The sequence below is a fragment of the Ambystoma mexicanum genome, chromosome 5q, assembly GCF_040938575.1.
Source record: "Ambystoma mexicanum isolate Mex_15411 chromosome 5q, UKY_AmexF1_1, whole genome shotgun sequence".
In the NCBI taxonomy this organism is placed as follows: domain Eukaryota; kingdom Metazoa; phylum Chordata; class Amphibia; order Caudata; family Ambystomatidae; genus Ambystoma; species Ambystoma mexicanum.
Genome location: NC_090933.1, coordinates 874410345 through 874428632, shown reverse-complemented (window position 1 = coordinate 874428632; position 18288 = coordinate 874410345). Strand labels below are relative to the sequence as shown.

General features: G+C 43.8%; 1 protein-coding gene across 4 annotated transcripts in view; it reads right to left on the bottom strand.

Moving 5' to 3' along the window:
* CDH17 (cadherin 17) overlaps positions 1 to 18288 on the bottom strand; it is a 440636-nt gene that overhangs the window by 258587 nt on the left and 163761 nt on the right. For all 4 annotated transcript variants that reach the window (XM_069621361.1, XM_069621360.1, XM_069621359.1 and 1 more), the window contains exons 4-5: positions 14624 to 14764; positions 8175 to 8313 (exon numbers count right to left, since the gene is read on the bottom strand). In XM_069621361.1, coding sequence (XP_069477462.1) covers positions 8175 to 8313; positions 14624 to 14764 — 280 coding nt within the window. The remainder of the gene's footprint in view (positions 1 to 8174; positions 8314 to 14623; positions 14765 to 18288) is intronic.

Here is an 18288-nt window from a genome sequence, read left to right as displayed (position 1 = left end):
CCGCTCCACCCCTACATACTCATCCTTCTGCTCCTCCCTGAAAGCCCTTCTTCTTCACCCCCCCGACTCCCCATCCCTACCCCTCTCCCCTTCTAACCCTTGCCCCCCTCCTTCCCCTCCCTCCCTCCTCCTTCCCTAATGACCTGGCATTGGTCACTGAAACCACTTAGGGGCATTGAGGACACCAGATCACTCCCCCTTCCCCTTCCGTTCCCCTCCCCCTCCCCCTTCCTCCCACTCCCCTGACCTCAAAAATTACATTGTATCCCCATCACCTTCCCCCACTTTCCCCCTACTCCTAGTAAATTGTTCTACATATTGTTCTAATGACTTGTTTCATGTTTGTAAATATGCTTCTCTCACTTTTGTACCTGTTGTTATACTGTAAAGCGCGTTGGCTTAAAGCGCTATATAAATTCAATAAACATAAACATAAACATATACTCCTGATGGATATCTGTATATAATGAATTTTCTCTGGGTGACTTAATGAGCCTATATAATTGCAGTAATCTCCACTCTATGCATGCCTTCAGAGAAAATAGGCCTAACTCATAATGAAGCGCCACTATGGGAAGAGACTTAATAGCTTTTTCCACACCTTTCCCTCCAGGCAATCCCAATTCAGGCTCCATGCCTGGGATTCAATTTCCATACTATAAAACAGAGAGGGGATTACTTTTCCCTTGTAGAATTTTATCAAGGGAACGAGTGAAAGGCAGCAGTCATTTGCTTTGAGAATCTTCATCTGAGCCACTATTTGATCAATATTAGCTCTTGATCTATCTTCCACGAGACCAACGTTTGGGAGAGCAGCCATTCTAAAGCCCAGATATGTTGTTTCTGATGTTGACTTCATACTCTTTGATTCCATAACCATTTGTATGTGGGCCATTTCTTTTTGCCATTGCTAAAACTAATTATCTTGGACTTATCGGGGTTGATGACTAAATTTTTGACTGAGACATTTTCACTTATTGCCTCCATCTATTAATGTAATCTTCTTGGGGGTTAAATGAGTGAGCAACACGTCATCGGCATAAGCAATTCAGCTTATCTTCCAAGCTCCAATTCTGGGGCTAGCCAAAGTGTGCTTTTCTAGGGTCTCCTTGAGGTCTGCTAGATACAAATTGAAGAGGCATGCAGCAAGGATACATCCCTGCCTCACTCCCCTCTTTGTAGAGATTTACTCGGTCAAGTGCCCTCGACAGTCCAATCTAACTTGGATCATCGTATTTTCATGGAGATGACCAAAATGGCCAATAATCCTACAGGGATTCCCCAGGCCTTCAATTTTTCCCACAGTCTATTCTGATTGACAGTGTCAAAGGCCTTGCTATGATCTATCAGAGCTACATAGACTTGAGTAGTGCCCATCTGCTATGCATGGGCCCTCAATATGTTCACCACTAACCCATTAAGGGTGGTGGACATGACTCTCCTGAAGCATATCTGCTCTCCATTTAGAATACCTTTGTTTTGGCCCAATAGTCCGGTTCTAAGAGAACTGCTCTTGCAAAGATTTTACTATCTGCATCAAGAAGGGCGATCAGGCGGTAGTTATTTGGATCCGTATGATCACCCCTGTTGTAAATTGGAATTATTATGGCAGACTTCCAGCTCTGGGGGCACTGTCTTCTCTCTATTGAGCTCCTAAATAGAAGATATACTGTCTTAGACCATGACTCCAGATCAGCTTTCAGGATTGAATTTGAAAGCCCATTTGGTCCCGCTGCTCCACAATTAGATGATTTTGTTGTTAATTTTCGCACCACCGCAAGAGAGATACATGGGAACCACGGGGTATTAAGATGGAGCGTAGCTACTTCATCCATGGTCTCACCAAACTGAGAGTCAAAGTGTGGCCTCCATTGGTCTTCTTACACACAATTAGTTTGAATAGCAGATTGTGAAGTTTTACTATCAGTGACTAGTGACCAGACATTCAGTGTGTTATCAGCAATGAGGGTTTGTATCATGAGTTCCCCCTTTTGTTTGAATTTTAGGACTCAATTTGCTCTATTCCAATTACGGAATTTGTTGCACAAGATTCTTTTCTCTCTTAAAAAGTAACCCAAATTTGGCGCTTTACTTCTCAGATCTTTTATTTGTTTTCTTAATTGCTTCTTCCTTTCTGAGGTTGATCGATCAAACTGATATTTATAAGTAGGTGCCTTCTTTGAGCCTCCTATTACGGGTTTATCTAGCTCCCAGAGGAAATATTTAAACTGATCTGGTTAACTTGCAGCTCTTAATTGTGTTTCTGTCTTAAGCACTAGGACTTTTTCAGATTGCAGATTAATTTACACCCACTTTGTCAAAATTTTACCAACCTATTTCCTCTTAGATTTACCTCAACGTCGGGTTGGTATATATATTCCCACATTAGCCTGGTCATCGTGCCGCATTCTAAGAGTTAACATATTATGATCGCTTCTAGTGGTAGATCTCACTTCCATCCCAAGGCTGCGGTCAAAGAGATCTCTTGATAGGGCAGTTTTATTTTATTTATTTATTTATTTATTTATTTTTGACATTTATAAAGGGCACTGAACCCGGGGGCATCTGGGCGCTGGTTTACATGAGTGCAATGGTTATACTTGGTTACAGAAAGGTTAAATACATTGGTAACGACAAGATTACAGACATTGGTTACGGCAAGATTACAGACATAGGTAGTACATTAGTTTACAGGTCATGGTTACAATGGTTATAAGCATAAATGGTACATATGTTATCTTGGTTTAAACATCTGAAGATCTGTACCAGGTGGCGGTGGCAGTGCAGAGAATTTGTCAGATTGTGCAGGTTCGTTTAAAAAGGAGGTTTTATGAAAAGAGCCAGATTTTGAGGCCTTTGTGGAAGGACCAGAAGGAGTCTTAGAGAGAAGCTATTCCAGAGATTGGCCGCGAACCCCGGGAAGCTGCTGCAACCTGCTTTCTGGTGCCTGAATCTGGGGATGTCCAGTAGGTGCGAATAGGCAGCTCGGGTAGGTCTGCAGCATTGGGCCTTGTTGATTTTTCTGGACAAGTAGATTTGGGCAGTGTTAGAGATACATTTGTGGATTAATGCAAGCGTTTTGAACATGATGCGTTCTTGGACCGTGAGCCAATGGATGTTTCTTCTTGCTGTGGAGATGTGGTATTTTTTAGAAATGTTTAGCGTTGCTCTTACAGCATTATTCTGAATGACCTGTTATTTTTTAAATTTGCCTGCAAAGAGGAAGTTGCAGTATTCAATCATGGATAGTATTAGGGCTCTAGCAAATGTGATGCAACTGTCAGTGGATACGAATGGCCTGCAGGCATTGATTAATTTTGCAATGTATGCTGCAGCTGATGCGATAGCGTTTACTTGTCTAGTTAGTGATAAGCTGGAGTCTAAGTACACTCCCAAGGTTTCTACCTCTTTGGCAATGGGGATGATGTTCCCATCAATGGCAAAGGATCTGTATGAGTCATTAAGAGCATTAAGTCGAGATTGGGTGACAAAAATGAGTAGTTCCGTTTTTTCTTCATTACAGCAGAGTCAGTGTTGTGCCATCCAGGCCTGAATGGTTTAGTATAATTTTCTTAGTGTGTTGGAGTCAGTGTGATAGTTGCCGGAGATGGATAAGAGGATTTGGGTGTCGTCCGCGTAGTTATTGTAGGTGATACCCATGTCATCAAGGAGGTCAAAAAGGGGTTTGGTCAAGATATTATACAAGGTCGGTGAGACACATGAGCCTTGTGGCACGCCACAGGTGACTGGGGCAGGCTGCCGCTGAGATGGGCAACACTCTCATAGTGTGGTTGGATAGGAAGGTATCTATCCAGGCTATGGCATTGGCTGAGAAGTGGGCAGCTGAAGAGAGGTGTTGGCAGAGGATTTTGTAATTGACCAAGTCAAAGGCTGCGGAGAGGTCAAGTAGGAGGAGGATGGCCATATTGCCCTTGTCTTTGATTTCATCCATTTAGATTTTTAGGTCCAAGAAGGTGGATTCAGTTCTGTAACTGGGGTGAAAGCCTGATTGACGGAGGCCAAGGTGATTGTGGGTTTCCAGATAGTTCTGGATTTGCAGATAGGCTGCTCTGTCGAGTATTTTGAGGAGGAAGGGTGCGGTCGTGATGGGGTGGTAGTTGGTGGGAATGCTGACATTTAGTGTACTTTCTTGAGGAGGGGGAGTACCCAGACTTCTTTCAGATTCTCTGGGACATTGCCAGTTGAGAAGGAATTATTGATTAGCGTTGTGATGAAAGGGAGAAGCTCTTCCGCACAGACCTTTATGAAGGTAGCCGGACAAATGTCTCCTTGGCATTTTGAAGGTTTCAACCCTTTAATACTCTTGGTAGTTTCAGTGGTGGTGACCGGGGTGAATTCAAACCAGACAATGGAGAGAGGGGTCGGGGATGCTGGTCTGGGGGCTGGTCAGTTGTTTTCCTATCCATGTATAAGCTGATTTAAGTATCCACTCAGGTTACCACTGCAGACAATCAGATCCTTTTCATTGATAAAACTCAGACATTTCTTTCCGTTCACTCCGATTCTACCCGTTCCCATCTTCTGATGTGTTAGATTTAAACAACGTTGAGGTCCCCTGCTATTAGAATACCCGTTCCCTCTCCCAGACTCACAATTTCAGACAAATCCTCCAGAAACCCATTTAACTTCGAGCACAAGGGATTATAATAAAGGTTGGGCACTACAATTGTCTTTTTATCAAGTTTGCTTTTGAGTGTCATTATAGTGGCTAAAATTCCATAGTTAAAATTAGCTATCTTTTCAATGTTGGTTATTTTGGAATTCTGTGAGGCGGTAATTAATCTGCCTGACGGACGACGACTTTTGCTGTTGGTCACAAGTTGACTAATGATGGTTAAGCCATCTAACCTCAGTTGCGAAAGTAGCCATGTTTCTTGTAATAGAATTAAATCAAAGGAACTAAAGATGCTGTTATCAGAATTTGTCTCAATAAAACATTTATATTCCCTCGTGTTCCAACACAAAAAATTCAGGTCACCATTCACTAAAGTAAAGCGTTATTTTCATCCAACTTCTAAAAAACTTGAGGTAAAATCTCTGGCAGCAAAGACCAAACTTTACTTCTGCTTTTCCCCACCTCGTCATTCCCTTTTATCTGTGGGACCATTATTTCTCGATTATGATTATTCGTGCTTCGCTCAGCTGAGGCTGAACCTGCACCCCTATTTCAAATTATTTCTTTATTGGTGTTTTAGTGGTGGAAATTTGGAACCCCATTTTTTTAAATGCTTCTCCTACTGACAGGAGGGCATTCACTCCCAGATGAGACTGAAGCCCTATCTCCACAATATTTGTAACATTATCGTATGGAAACTGGATGTAATCAATGCCATAAAATGAAAACAAATATAGCTCTGGAACTTCTTTCACCAATTTTAAGATAGACCGTCTATTTAGTAACTTTTGTTCTCCAATATTGGACAAGTGTTCCAGCCATACATAAACGATAAAAGAATGAGCTGGAGAAGTTCTCTTTGCCGGCTTTAATTTAATCTTTCGTGACATCGTCCTTATTACTTATGATTTGTGGGCAGTCAGTTGGGGGACTTGGCTCCATGGTCCTCACTTCCATAATGTTTAACGACTCTGCTTCATTAGTCTGGACTAAATTTTGCGAGCTGATGGATATTGTGTGCTGAATTGACTGTGTAATTGGGAGCCCATTGTTCCATCGGTAATGTTGGTTTAGATGGGGGATCATTTTTTGAGTTAAGTTGTTGTGGGTCCAATTGTCTCCAATACACTTGAGTTTGCACATTGGCTTGTTTTCAAATTATGAGATGATTGCTATATTACCCTCAGTTGGAATTGACTGTTGGTTTATTTGTGAATACATTATCTGCTCAATCTCACAATCTGAGGTTTGCCCAATCAGATTGTCAGCAATCCCCAATTCCAAACCATCAGTTCTAGTTGGTGCTTGCTTTGCTGTATTGTATTTCTTCTGTTTGGTTTCATTATGATTCACTCCTCCTTTCAATGGACTCACACTATGTTCCTCTCGAGTTGACTCTTCGTCTGCTCTTAGTTCCTCTGTAGGTCCAGGATTCTCATGTACTTTCTCCAACCTTTACATATTTTGCCTACTTTCTTATTTTTCTTTTTGTTTTTCTTTGTCTTCCCATTCTCACCCACGTTGCTTTCCACACTTGGCTTTTCTGTAACTGCTTGAGATTGATCTGGTCCTTTCTTCACAGACCCTTTCTGTAATGGATCGGCTTTGGGGACAATAATTTGGCTGATTTGCAATGGAGGCCTTGCCCTAACAAGTACTCCCACCGCTTCTTCAGTTGCTTTCCCTGATGATGTCTCTGGGGTTTCATCTACTTGGTCCAGTGGTTCGTCTCTTACAATATTTGTGAAAGATTGGGTGATGATCAAACAATGATGTAATTCCACTTTCTTGTTTAATGAGTCGGTGGAGGACAACATTTTCATTTGATACAGCTTGTCTTTATTGAAGTGTTTTTCCAGCTTGTCCATTATTGCTTCAAGTCAAGTCCAAGTTTTTGATCTTCGATTTGAGTGAAATGTATCATTAGTGTGTCTCTTATATTTTCATACAGATTCACAAAAGAACTTAGCACTAAATGTAATGCTGATATTGTTGGTGCAGTTAACTTTATTCTTTCATCCATTGTAATCAACATTTCATTTAGCTTGCCCCCATTTGAGTGCACTTGACTTTCCATTCAGTCAAACGTTAGGTGTTCGGTTATGATAGAGGCCGGGTCACCCACCAAACCTAATCTGGCTTCATCTGTTGACTTGATTTTGCTCAGATCAGTTATAAAGTAATTTTGCTGTTCACAGATAGCTAGGTCTCTTTCTGCAAGGGGAAGAGCTTCAAGAATACTCCTCTCTGATACTCCCTATGGTTGGTCCATAATGATTTGTTTACATGAGTTTTTATCTGCTGTCAAGTTGGATCCCCATTTTTAGGAAAACATCTTTCATATTTGTTTGTAATTTGGTTCCTGGAGCTTTTGATTCAGGTGCCCTTTGTGAATTGGGCTGCTCCTGTTTTTGGTGCAATTGAGGAGATGTGTTAGATAGCTTGCACCAAAAATATTTTTGAGAATGTAGCCCAATGATGCTAAGGAACCTGAGCTTACCCGATTGATCACTATGTACTCTGGAGGGAAACACTGACATCTCCTTACACTCGACAACAGATCTTAAGGATCACATTAGTAGTCTGCCTACTATCATTTACTGCAGAAGCCATATTTTGTGTAACAAGCTTTGCTCCAGTGAGGTTAGATTTACTTCTAGTAATCATCTCAATTGGCTACCTCCCAAATCTAGTGGTTTCTTCACATGCAGCAATTGCAAAATGTGTGCATTTGGACTCAATAAACAATGTACATTTCAATTCAAACTGTGTCAGGCAGAGCCCAAATGGATCCTGTTCTTACTCAGTGTAGAAGCTGGACTAAATGCTGATGGGGAGATGCATGTTTTCCTGAAATTCTAGCTGAAATCTAGCACCTAGAATTTGCCAATATCCTTCATGTCTTGAATCGCTCCCCGCCTCAGTCTTGTTTATTGTTTGCTCCTTTTCTTCTTTCTTCTTGCCACCCCGTCCTTTCCCTTCCCTGATCTCTTTTACAGTGATGACTCAATTACATCCACTATGGCAGTAGAGTTTCAGACTGGACGACCAAGTTGACTTGAGGCCCAGCGGATAGTTAGGTGCATGGGTGATTTGAAGGGCCAAAGCTATCCTTCCAGACATCCGAACATCCCCTTCCTTTGAAGGTTTGAAGGCTCTTTCCTTCGTACTCCAGACAGACAGAGGCATTTGGGGAGCATCAAAAAGGGTGACACAGGACACTGGAGAGGAGAGGGTGTAAAAGGTGTCCTTTGCCATGAGGTTTTCAACTGATTAAGGAGTGAGAAACAAGACTCTAGAGTCCACATGGGAACTACAGCAATCACTTGTGTGACACTTCCTCTTTGGAAGGACTATGGAAATCAGTAGGTAAGGAGGAAGCACAAAGAGGAGTATCATTGTCAATGGCAGTCACACCCCAAAAACAGGATTACAACTTGGGGAATAGTAAATGTAGAGATGTGCAGTGGGCCTGGTTGCACAATAGCGCTGTTTCTAACTAGCCACAAGAATGCAGAAAATCAGTGAGCAAACTTACCAGGTCTTGACCGTTCCCGCACTACAGCCATATATGTGCTTTGGTTGAATGTTGGTTTGTTGTCATTGATGTCCTGGATAATCATATTAATGTCATAAGGGCCTTCAACTACTGCATTGTTACGATCCCGAGCTTCTATCTGCCGGGGGAAAAAAAGATGATATAAGCAGGAGGGAATTGGTTATTGCAGGACAGATTTTTGTAACACTCTGGAAATTAATGATTTCATTTTGATTCAAAAAGAAGAGAATGTCAAAATGGTTTGTAGCACAAACTAGGTAAATTAAAGAATGAGCGAGTATTTAAGATCTGAACCATGAATGGTGATGAAGCATCTTTAATAAATGTCTCTGTCACAGAACAACGATCCATATTGAAAAGTAAGCAAAGATCAGGATTGCCTCCAACTCGGACAATTCCCAAGGAAGGGAGCATCAGTTTTGAATTTTAAACGTTGGGCCAGAGTACAAATGGCCTACAGGCACTTTAACTAGAATTGGGTGGAAGATAAAAGCCCTGCTTTGGACCAGCCTGAAATTCAAACAATATGCCAAACTGGTGGGGTGGTATTTGTGATAGGAAGCATTCTTATATCGTAAAAGGCACAGTGTGCACAACAGGATCAAAGCTGAGATGGCCAAACTCACCATTTATATAGAAGAATCACCAGTGGACACCAGAATCAAAAGTGTGCGTTAAGTGGCGAAATGCTTGTGACACAGCGGTGCTGAGTGAATTCACCAACTCACGCAGGTCTTACTCAAGATGTCACATGTCAGTGGTTTAAGCGTTTCATCCAGTCAGAGTGCTTGGCAATATTCTGGTACTTGTAGTCCTTTATTTACAGAATTTAAGCACCAGATTAGCAGGCAATTTCCCTGGCATTTTGAGATGGACTGTCGTTTGGGTGGGGTCAGACTGATATGCGAACCAAGAGATAAAAGATGACTGAGTTCCTGCTGTGTGGGTAACATCTCATAGGGCCAGGTATTTGAGCTGTTCTTCACCCTCACAATCAACATAAGGCATTCAGAGAAGATACCTTTCTCAACCTAAGTCGGGTGTTCATCTGCCAGCTCTCCAACCCACATAGCTTCCTGCCCCATGCAATTACCTGGGGAACGTTTGTGATTTGGACGAATAGAAAACAAACATTGGGATGATCATAATGGTACATGTGTCCTTTTTGAAATATTTCACGATGTTGTTTTATTTTTGCTTTTCAAAACAAATATCTCCCTCAATAAAATGGCTCTGCCAGACCTGTGGTTTGGAAAACTGCTGTTTGCTCATAAAACCCTACTTTGAATTATCCGCAGCAAAGGAAATGCAGGGTGCTCCTGCTCTGGAGAAGTCTCAGTGTCACTCTCATGCCCACCAAGTCTCACCCTCACGCTCCCTGGAGATATGCGCAGCACCTCGGTATAGGGCCCGCTAGAGAAGGCCTCGCAGGCACACGCTATTGGTTTATCCTATATCAGTAGCAGAGGAACATCCAAAGAAGCAACTAGTGGTGACATGAGCCGCAGCAACCGCCCCTCGCCACAAGCCTCCTCATGCCCAGGAACACCTCACTCTGAAGTCACCCAGCACCAGAGGTCAAATCTGCATGAGGCCCCAGGGACTCTGCAGGGAATGCGAACAGGTGAGCCACCTGCCATGACTGACTGCAATGAGCACCATCAGGCACACAGGCATGTCAGTGTGACGCAGCAGAAGCACACGACCCATCAAACCTCCTTAACAGCATGCTGGTACTCAGGGTTTGGAAAGCTGGGACTGACCCTTGGCCACATGTTGGGGGCTGTTTTACCTTGACATGACCTCTGACTGCTCTCCTTTTGCTAACCCACCCTTATGCCATATAACAAGTGTAGCCAGTTTTGATTGTCTCAGTAGCAAGTCTGGTCAGTCACCATATGCCCAGTAAGAGATATGGGCTTCATTATGACTTTCCCGGTATGGTGGCGGTAAACCCACCAGGATACCAGCAAATGGTAATACCCCAGAAAAGATACCCAGCAATTGTGCTTTCCCTTTGAACTAATGCTGTGGTCACGTGGCATGTTTAGCACTGCCAGGGAAAGGAGCACTGGCCTGAGATTGCCGGACTGTGAGAATGAATGGAGGCTGCAGGTGGCCACAAGAGGATACACGCTATAGACTCCTGAACCCCACTGAAATCCGTGCTTAAGTATCTGTGCAACTTTGGTATGTTCCACACTTCCGGTGTTACAGAGTTACAGAGTGCCAGTCGCGTAAATATTCTTCATGATCGAGGCTAAAGCGACTGGCGGGGTGCTTCCTCATCTTTTCGGATTCTGTTTTGCCTATTAGTTTCTATTGTTATATTTTGTCGTGTATTGTATTGTGTGTATATATACCATAAGACCATCCTGTTGGTGTGTAACACGCAATTAAAGTAGTTTTGGTTTGATTTGATGGGAGAAAGGTTGTGGCAAAGCATCCACTATTTAGCCATGCGAGAGACTCAAAACAAGCTTTGACCGAGCCAGAGATGGGAGGGTGCAGGGGGGGATGAGTCATGTTGGCCAATCAGAGGTTATATAACAACATCTAAACAAGCATTGGCAGGCATTGGTAAAATAAACAGTGCACCTATTTCTAACAAAGAGCGCTTGGACGCGTTTCCCCTGAGCCCACGCCAACAGGGATAAAGATGCATGGCTCACACATACATGGACACGACGTATTGCCATCACATGGCAGCTATTACCATCACGTGCCCAGTCATCAGCATCATGTGCAATGTTTTGCTAATAAATGCTCTGATGCACATACAACACAGAAGGCCTTGCTATTCTATATATAGGAGTTATCATCATAGACCATGGACTCGCACTGTGCCCAGCTCTTCCTTTGTATTCATAACATTTGCCAGCTACATTATTGAAATAATATTCCACAGGGCGTGAAAAACTTGTAGGCATATTTCCATAGATTACACAACATATACAAAATAAACCACGGTGCGTACATTTACAGTATAATACAAAGGTGATCACAATGAGCAATTATCATAGGAACATAATTTAGGCTAAACAAAGTTTAGCTGAGGCAGAGACTCAAGGTGATTGCTACAGGCAGAAGGCTACATTAGATTTGAGCGAGGAGCCAAAATTTGGTTTTCATTTTGAATGAATTGAATGAGGGCTCAGACCTGATAGTGGACGGAAGAGTGTTCCAAAACTTAGTGGCCAGAACAGGGAAGCTCACGCCCCCGGCTTTTTGGAGTTTAAATCTTGGCAGAGATAAGCTGTGTGTCTGGGCAGTTCTTTGGGGTCAAGAGGAAGTGTGTAGGGAGAGGCGGTTGGAAAGGTATAGAGGGGCCTTATTCGTCAAGCATCTGTGGGTAAGGGCAAGTGTTTTCAACACAATTCTTTGTTTGAACGGGAGCCAATGCAGGTTAGTCCTGATATCGGATATGTGTTGGTTTCTTGGAATATTTAACACTGCTCTAATGGCATTGTTCTGGGCAATTTGCAGTTTGTTGAGGTTGGCCTGGCTGGTCACCAGATAGAGGGCACTGCAGTAGCCAATCTTAGACATGAGTGTTCTAGCTAGAGTGATGCTATTGGGGGTGGTCAGAAAAGGTCTGCCGGCCGCAATGAGCTTGCAGGTATATGCAGACGCTGATCTGACGGCATTAGTTTGTCTTGTCAGGGACAGGGTGGAGTCAAGATAGATGCCCAAGGTTTTAGCATCCTTGGACAGTTTAATGACATTCCCATCAATGATGAAGGACTGATACAAGGGGTCTAATTTATTCAGCGGTTTAGAGGAGCCCAAAATGAGGAACTCCGTTTTATCATCACTGAGACAGAGTTCGTGTTGGGCCATCCAAGCCTGGATTACCAAATATACTTCATTAAATGCCTTGGTGTCGGCAGTGTGGTTGCCAGTGATGGGGATGAGCATCTGGATGTCATCCGCATAATTAGTGTAAGAGACACCCAGATAATCAAGAACATCAAAGAGTGATTTGGTGAACACATTGTAAAGTGTAGGTGACACACACAAGCCTTGAGGGACCCCACATTGGATAGGGGCTGGGTAAGCGGCTGCTGAGGGGGATAAGACCCTCATGTGTCTGTTGCTGAGAAAGGAGCTGATCCACGCAATGGCTGAATCAGAGAAGTAGGCGGCAGAGCAGAGGTGCTGGCACAGGATTTTGTGATTGACCAAATTAAAGGCCGCAGACGGGTCTAGGAGTAATAGCAAGGCTAATTTCCCATTATCTTTCAGGACTTTGATTTGAGTTTTCAAATCTATCAGAGCCGTTTCGGTCCCATGCCTGGGACAGAAGCCGGATTGTCTTAGTCCAAGGAGGTTATTAAGTTCCAAATAGTCTTGAATCTGCAGATAGGCCGCACGATCAAGTAGTTTGAGCATGAACGGGACAGTTGTGATAGGCCTGTAATTAGTTGGTATACTCGGGTTTAAGGAAGGTTTTTTTAACAGAGGGATCACCCAAGCATCCTTGAGATTATCAGGAACAGGGCAGGAATCACCTGGCAGTTAGACGGTTTAATTCTATTGATTATGACTTCCACTTCTGCAATGGTGAGTGGAGAGAAGGCAAACGGTTTGATCTTGGGTGGTGACAAGGGAAGAGTCGTGATTGGAATGGGCTGTCGATTATCCAGCTTCAGTCCATTTTGTTTATCTTTGATTTTAGATTGGAGGGAAGCGATTTTATTCAGTAGGGCTGCCTGGATATTAGTGCACCAGTTGCAGTCTTTAATGCAGGTGTCAGGCAGTGTGGCAGGAGATTCAAGTTCCTTTAAAATATTGAATAGTTCTCTGGTATTCGAGTCTGCTTGCATGATGCAGGTATTAAAAGATTCTTTTTTGGCAAGGTAGATGGCTTCTTTATAGTTAAAGGTGGCTGGGATAAGGCCATCCTTATGAGCATCAGACTGATGGCTTCTCCACCGGTTTTCAGCGCAGCGTTTAGCTTTGCGGAGCACTTTTAACTGCGGTGTAAACCAAGAGTTAAGGTGCACATGCGATTTAGGCTTTCTCAGTTTAATGGGGGCAATAACGTTTATTTGTATTGTATTGTATTGTTTATTTGTATGCCCTGGAAGTCACTCTTTGATTACTAATGCCAACATATGCCCAAGCACTTGCAAAATGTGTAAGATATTGGAGTCCCATGAACAGGTTACTCACACACATTTCTAGGTATTGGCATCATATGGGCAGATAATAACACTATTTTCCATGTAATGCCATAGTTTCCTCAGGTATGCTCAACTTTTGGCAGGAATTGCATTGGCAGGGATAGTATTAATCGCATGTATTAGGTAATATCACATAATTGTAATTGGCAGCAGTACAAAGACTTGTTCTCATGCAAAATCTCTAGACTGCATAGCAGGTCAGTGCTTACTTCTTCCAGGGAGGAGGGGATTATATCGTGTCCTCTCGTTCCATGAATTACTGGACAACTACAAGACTGTCTTCATAGATCCCCAAACTAAATACTGATATTTTTTCTACCGGAGAGCTTTTGGAAGGAGAGGGCAAACACCAGGCACGCTTACAAGTACAGCAGGTACATTGTCAAATATATATCCCACACTGTGAGTATTCATCTTGGCCCTTTCCGTGTGCCAACAGAGCCAGAAACCAAAACCAAAATCTCTCCATGATCATTGACACACAGCGCTTAAATTCACGAGAACCCCAAACCTCAGATTTGAGTCCACAACAGAAAAAGGGGCCAGGCAAGCACCGACTGAGTAACTTATCACTGTTTTATTTTTTAGGAGAGCACATTTCAGTATGGAGGAGAATAGCATTGCTTGGCCATGTTTACTCCTCTAGGTATGCAGATCAGTGTCCTCTTCTACCCAAATGCTCCCATGCAGCAAGGCAAGAAGGGGGCCAGCGCAGGCTTCTGCAGCAGCCATGCATTCTGCAATTGTCAGCTCCCATACATGTCCAACCTCACTTGAAAAGAACATTATAATATTTCTATCAGACCTGAGTAAACCGAGAGCTATGCTGAGAAGCTCGGCTCAAGCCTTAGGTAAACCAGGGTTCTAGAGGAAGGTTCTAGAGGAAGTGAAGCTAGACCTGTGATGTTGGGGAGCAAGAGACAGGGAAAGATGGCCGCTGTAAATCTTTTGGGGATAAGAACCATGTACCTGCTCATTGACTAACCAAACATTCCAGTATGTCCCATGGAGATCATGTTTTCCAGTGAATATTCTCCTTTGTTGGAACATTTGACAAGGAAAAAATGAAGAGCTCACTCAATGTAAAGGTTGACCCCTGCCTGTAATATCAGTAATAAGGATAGCTATATAATAAATCATATTTACCAATGATTACCCTTCACTGGGTTCCTTGAGCAAAACTCAATCAACTTAAAGATACTTTATATTTATGAATAATAAAACGTGATCTGTAAAGAATACCTTCAGTTTGTAAAGTGCTTTTCTTTCCCTGTCAATACTTCCGCTTGCACTTAGGTTTCCTGAAACAGGCATGATTTGGAAGATTCCGTCTGTCTCCCCCGTCAAGAAAAACGTCACTGCTGCCGGATTGGTTGTGTGGAACTGAAACAACAAAAAAACAGTAGGGTATTTGTTTAGTATTTATGGAAGAAAGTGTACATGTTATTTGAAAAAAAAACAACAGACTAATGCCAAGCTTGGTGATAAAGCAGCTCAAATACATTTTACCGACATCTGTGAGGACAGCAGCAATTCAGCCATTTTACCAAAATCATGACACACGTCTGTGTTTTTCAGTCACAAATGTGCGCGATTCTTCCATTCAACCCTTGCAATTCGTTCTTTCTCAACCACATCCTAAGATTCTGTGCAAGTATGAGAATTGAAAGCGACGAGATGGATTGACAATGCAGAAAATATCTATCCAGGTTTTTCAAAATGGCAGGAAATAATTGAAATCATGACTTATTCATAACCAAAAGGTCCAATTTGTTCCGTTTTCCCACTGACACAAAAGAGTTACAAACATACATTAAAATGAAACAAATTAGAGTTCAGTTCAAACGCACTTTGTAAGTGTAAACCACGGAATCACAATATATCAAAAAGAACATTTTGAACTGCAAATAGTGCTATGTAATCTATGGAGTTGTTAGAAGAATGGTACAATTAGCAGTAGTCGAAGTGTATGAAAAGAAGTAGTGGAACTATGTTGCCTGCTGGCCTGCCCTGCTCTGCACACACCCCGTCGCTGCGCCCCCTCCCACACACAATCAAAACCCCCAAACAACTCACCTGCTATTTAAGGGGATGTTCAGTGCAGTGCACTGAAGTGCAAGATTCAACTTCTTCCTACACTGTTATTTGGAAACTAAACCATTCCAGAAAGGTTTCTTTTTTTTTAAAAAAAGTAGAGGAACAGTGAAACTTAAAAAATGAAAAAATATAGGAGCACTGCTCCCGTCCAATCCCGCCCACTTCGACCTCTGACAATTAGATGCTATAATTGTATGTGACTGCATATGGGGGTGAAAATATGCCCAGAGCAGGTGTTAACCATTCACACAGTGCATGCAGTTTGGAAGCTACCAGCATCTAAAACCACTGTCTGCACCCAGGAGCAGGTTTGTGCAGGCAAACAATTTTTGCATTTTAACCGTGGTAGCTATATGGTCAGGTGCATTCTGGAAAGGCTAGCAAGGTGGGAAGCCTATTGTCAGTTATAGAGCTCCATCCACTCACGATTGTGAATAATGAGATGAACACCCTACCGCTCCTCTTTATGTTGATGATACAATATGATATGGCATACGGGCCTGTACACAAGTGTTTCTCGGCGCGACAAGACAAGGCAGGGGAAAGAAAGGGAGGACAAAACAACAATCTTACTAGGCCTTGTGTCAATCAGATTGCGCAAGTGCAGGGAAGAGGGAAGGGGAAAAGTGCTAGGGGGAGGGGAAGGGAGATGTGCGGGTACATTAATAAGTGCAGCCAACCGGTGGCTCATAAGCGCAGAAAGATGGGACTGCAGGGTTGCAGGAACAGACCCTTAAGTGGTGCGGGAGCCCAGAGGCAGTGCAATGGCAACTGGACATGTAGGAGCCTGTGCCCGAGTTCAGAGGGTATCCAGGTGACCAGTGCACGGAGCAGTCAGGTACATCAGCAGGGGAGAGGAAGAGAGAAAGCGGAAGTGAAAAGGAAGGTCTTGAGTTGCTTCCGGAACCAGAGGTGGTTCTGTTCAAATTTGAGAGATGCAGGGAGGCTGTTCCAGAGGGAGGCCCGAGCCGAGGAGAGAGATCTGCCCCAAACTCTCTGCTTGGAGAAGTGTCTGACCCTCAGAGAGTTGAAGGTGGATAAGCGGAGAGCTTGAGAAGGAAGATGTTTTGGAATAGAAGGTTGGAGGTAGAGCGGTCCCAAGCCCCAGAAAGCCTTGTGGACGATGCAGAGGGTCTTGAACTTGACCGTTGCAGCCACAGGGAGCCAGTAAGGAGATTTCAGTGCTGGAGAGTTATGATACCTGGGCTTGAGGCCAAGGACAAGTCTTGCAGTCCTGTTCCGGATAAGTTGTAAAGGTCGAAGAGTAGAGGCAAGCAGATTTAGAAAGAGGCTGTTGCAGTAGTCCAGCCTAGAGAGAACCAGAGCTCGGGAGAAAGTGAGTTTCGGGGGAAAAGTGAGAAAAGGAAGAATACCTCTGAGGAGGTGCAGCTGATAGTTTGACTTCTAAGAGACATCAAAAATGTTAGGAGAGAAGGAGGACAAGGTTCTTAGCCTCACAGGAAGGATCAGGAAGAAGGCCCAGAGTGGGAAGCCAGAGAGAGAGAGGAAAGGATGGAGCAGGTGTCCCAATGAGGAGGATCTCAGTCTTACTGGCATTAAGGCAGAGATTGTTGATGGCACACCATTTCAGACAGTCTGGTATGAGAGAAAGAGCAGATGTGGCTGAGGGGAGCTTAAAAGAGAGCCGGGTGTCATCCGCATAACACTGAAAATTGGAGCAAAAAGTAGCGATGCAGTGGGCAAGAGGTGCCAGGAATTAGTTGAACAGTCAGGGAGAGAGGATAGACCCCTGGGGAACACCACAAGTAGAGAGAGAGAGAGAGAGAGAGAGAGAGAGAGAGAGAGAAGAGAGGAAAGATCCCAATTGGACCTGAGAGGGTCGGCCAGTGAGAAAGGAGGTCAACCAGGCCAGGGCCTGATCATTGATACCCAGGTTGTAACAGTGGCGTTTGAGCAGGATGGCATGATTGACCATGCCAAAAGCAGAGGATAGAGAAGAATGAGGACAGTAGGGAGATTAGATTCAGGATTGGAGAGCAGATCTTCATGGGTGTTAAGGATCTTCATGGGTGTTCAGGAGAGCCGTTTCCATACTTCTGGCAGTCCTGAAGCCAAACTGGTGGTTGTGCAGGCAACCGACAGATTCAGTATACAGATTAAACTTGGAGATGGCCACCTTTTCCAAAGTTTTGTCCAGGAAAGGAGTGATGGAGATATGGTGATAGTTAGCCGGAGAGGAAGGAATGGCTGAAGGCTTCTTTAGAAGGGTGTGCACAAGGGAGTGCTTAAGGGGGAGGGGAATGTTTCAGCGGCAAAGGAGCTATTGCAGAAATCAACCAACGCTGGAGCAAGGGTGTCAATGTGGTCCTTGATGGTTCTGGATGAGCAGGGTAGAACCTGCTTTAATGAGACTTTCATAGATCAGACTTCTCTAGAGACATTGTATGGGGAGGACAGGGAAAGGAGGAGAAAGGAGGAGAGACGGCCACAGACGGGCCAGAAGTGGTAGAGGAGGAGGAAGAAGAGGTAGAGGAGGAGGAAAACGGGGTGGACAGGATGTCCTGAGTTTTAGTGGTGAAATGAGAATTCAACGCCATGCAGAGGGGCTGGGAGGGAACAGGAGGCTTGGCCAGCTCCTTGCAGTTTTTTAAATGTTTGTCCAAGTTGTTAGATGCTGCAGAGACGAGTGCTTGGATGTAGGCTCTCTTCTTAGAGAGGACAGAGAGTCTGTACTGCCTTTGGAGCAGGCGGCAGGCCAGTTTCTCAGGGGGTGTGCCCAATGCCCTCCACTTCCTCTCCGCCACCCTACACTCGCATTTAAGGGTGACCAGGTGGGAATCGTATCAAGA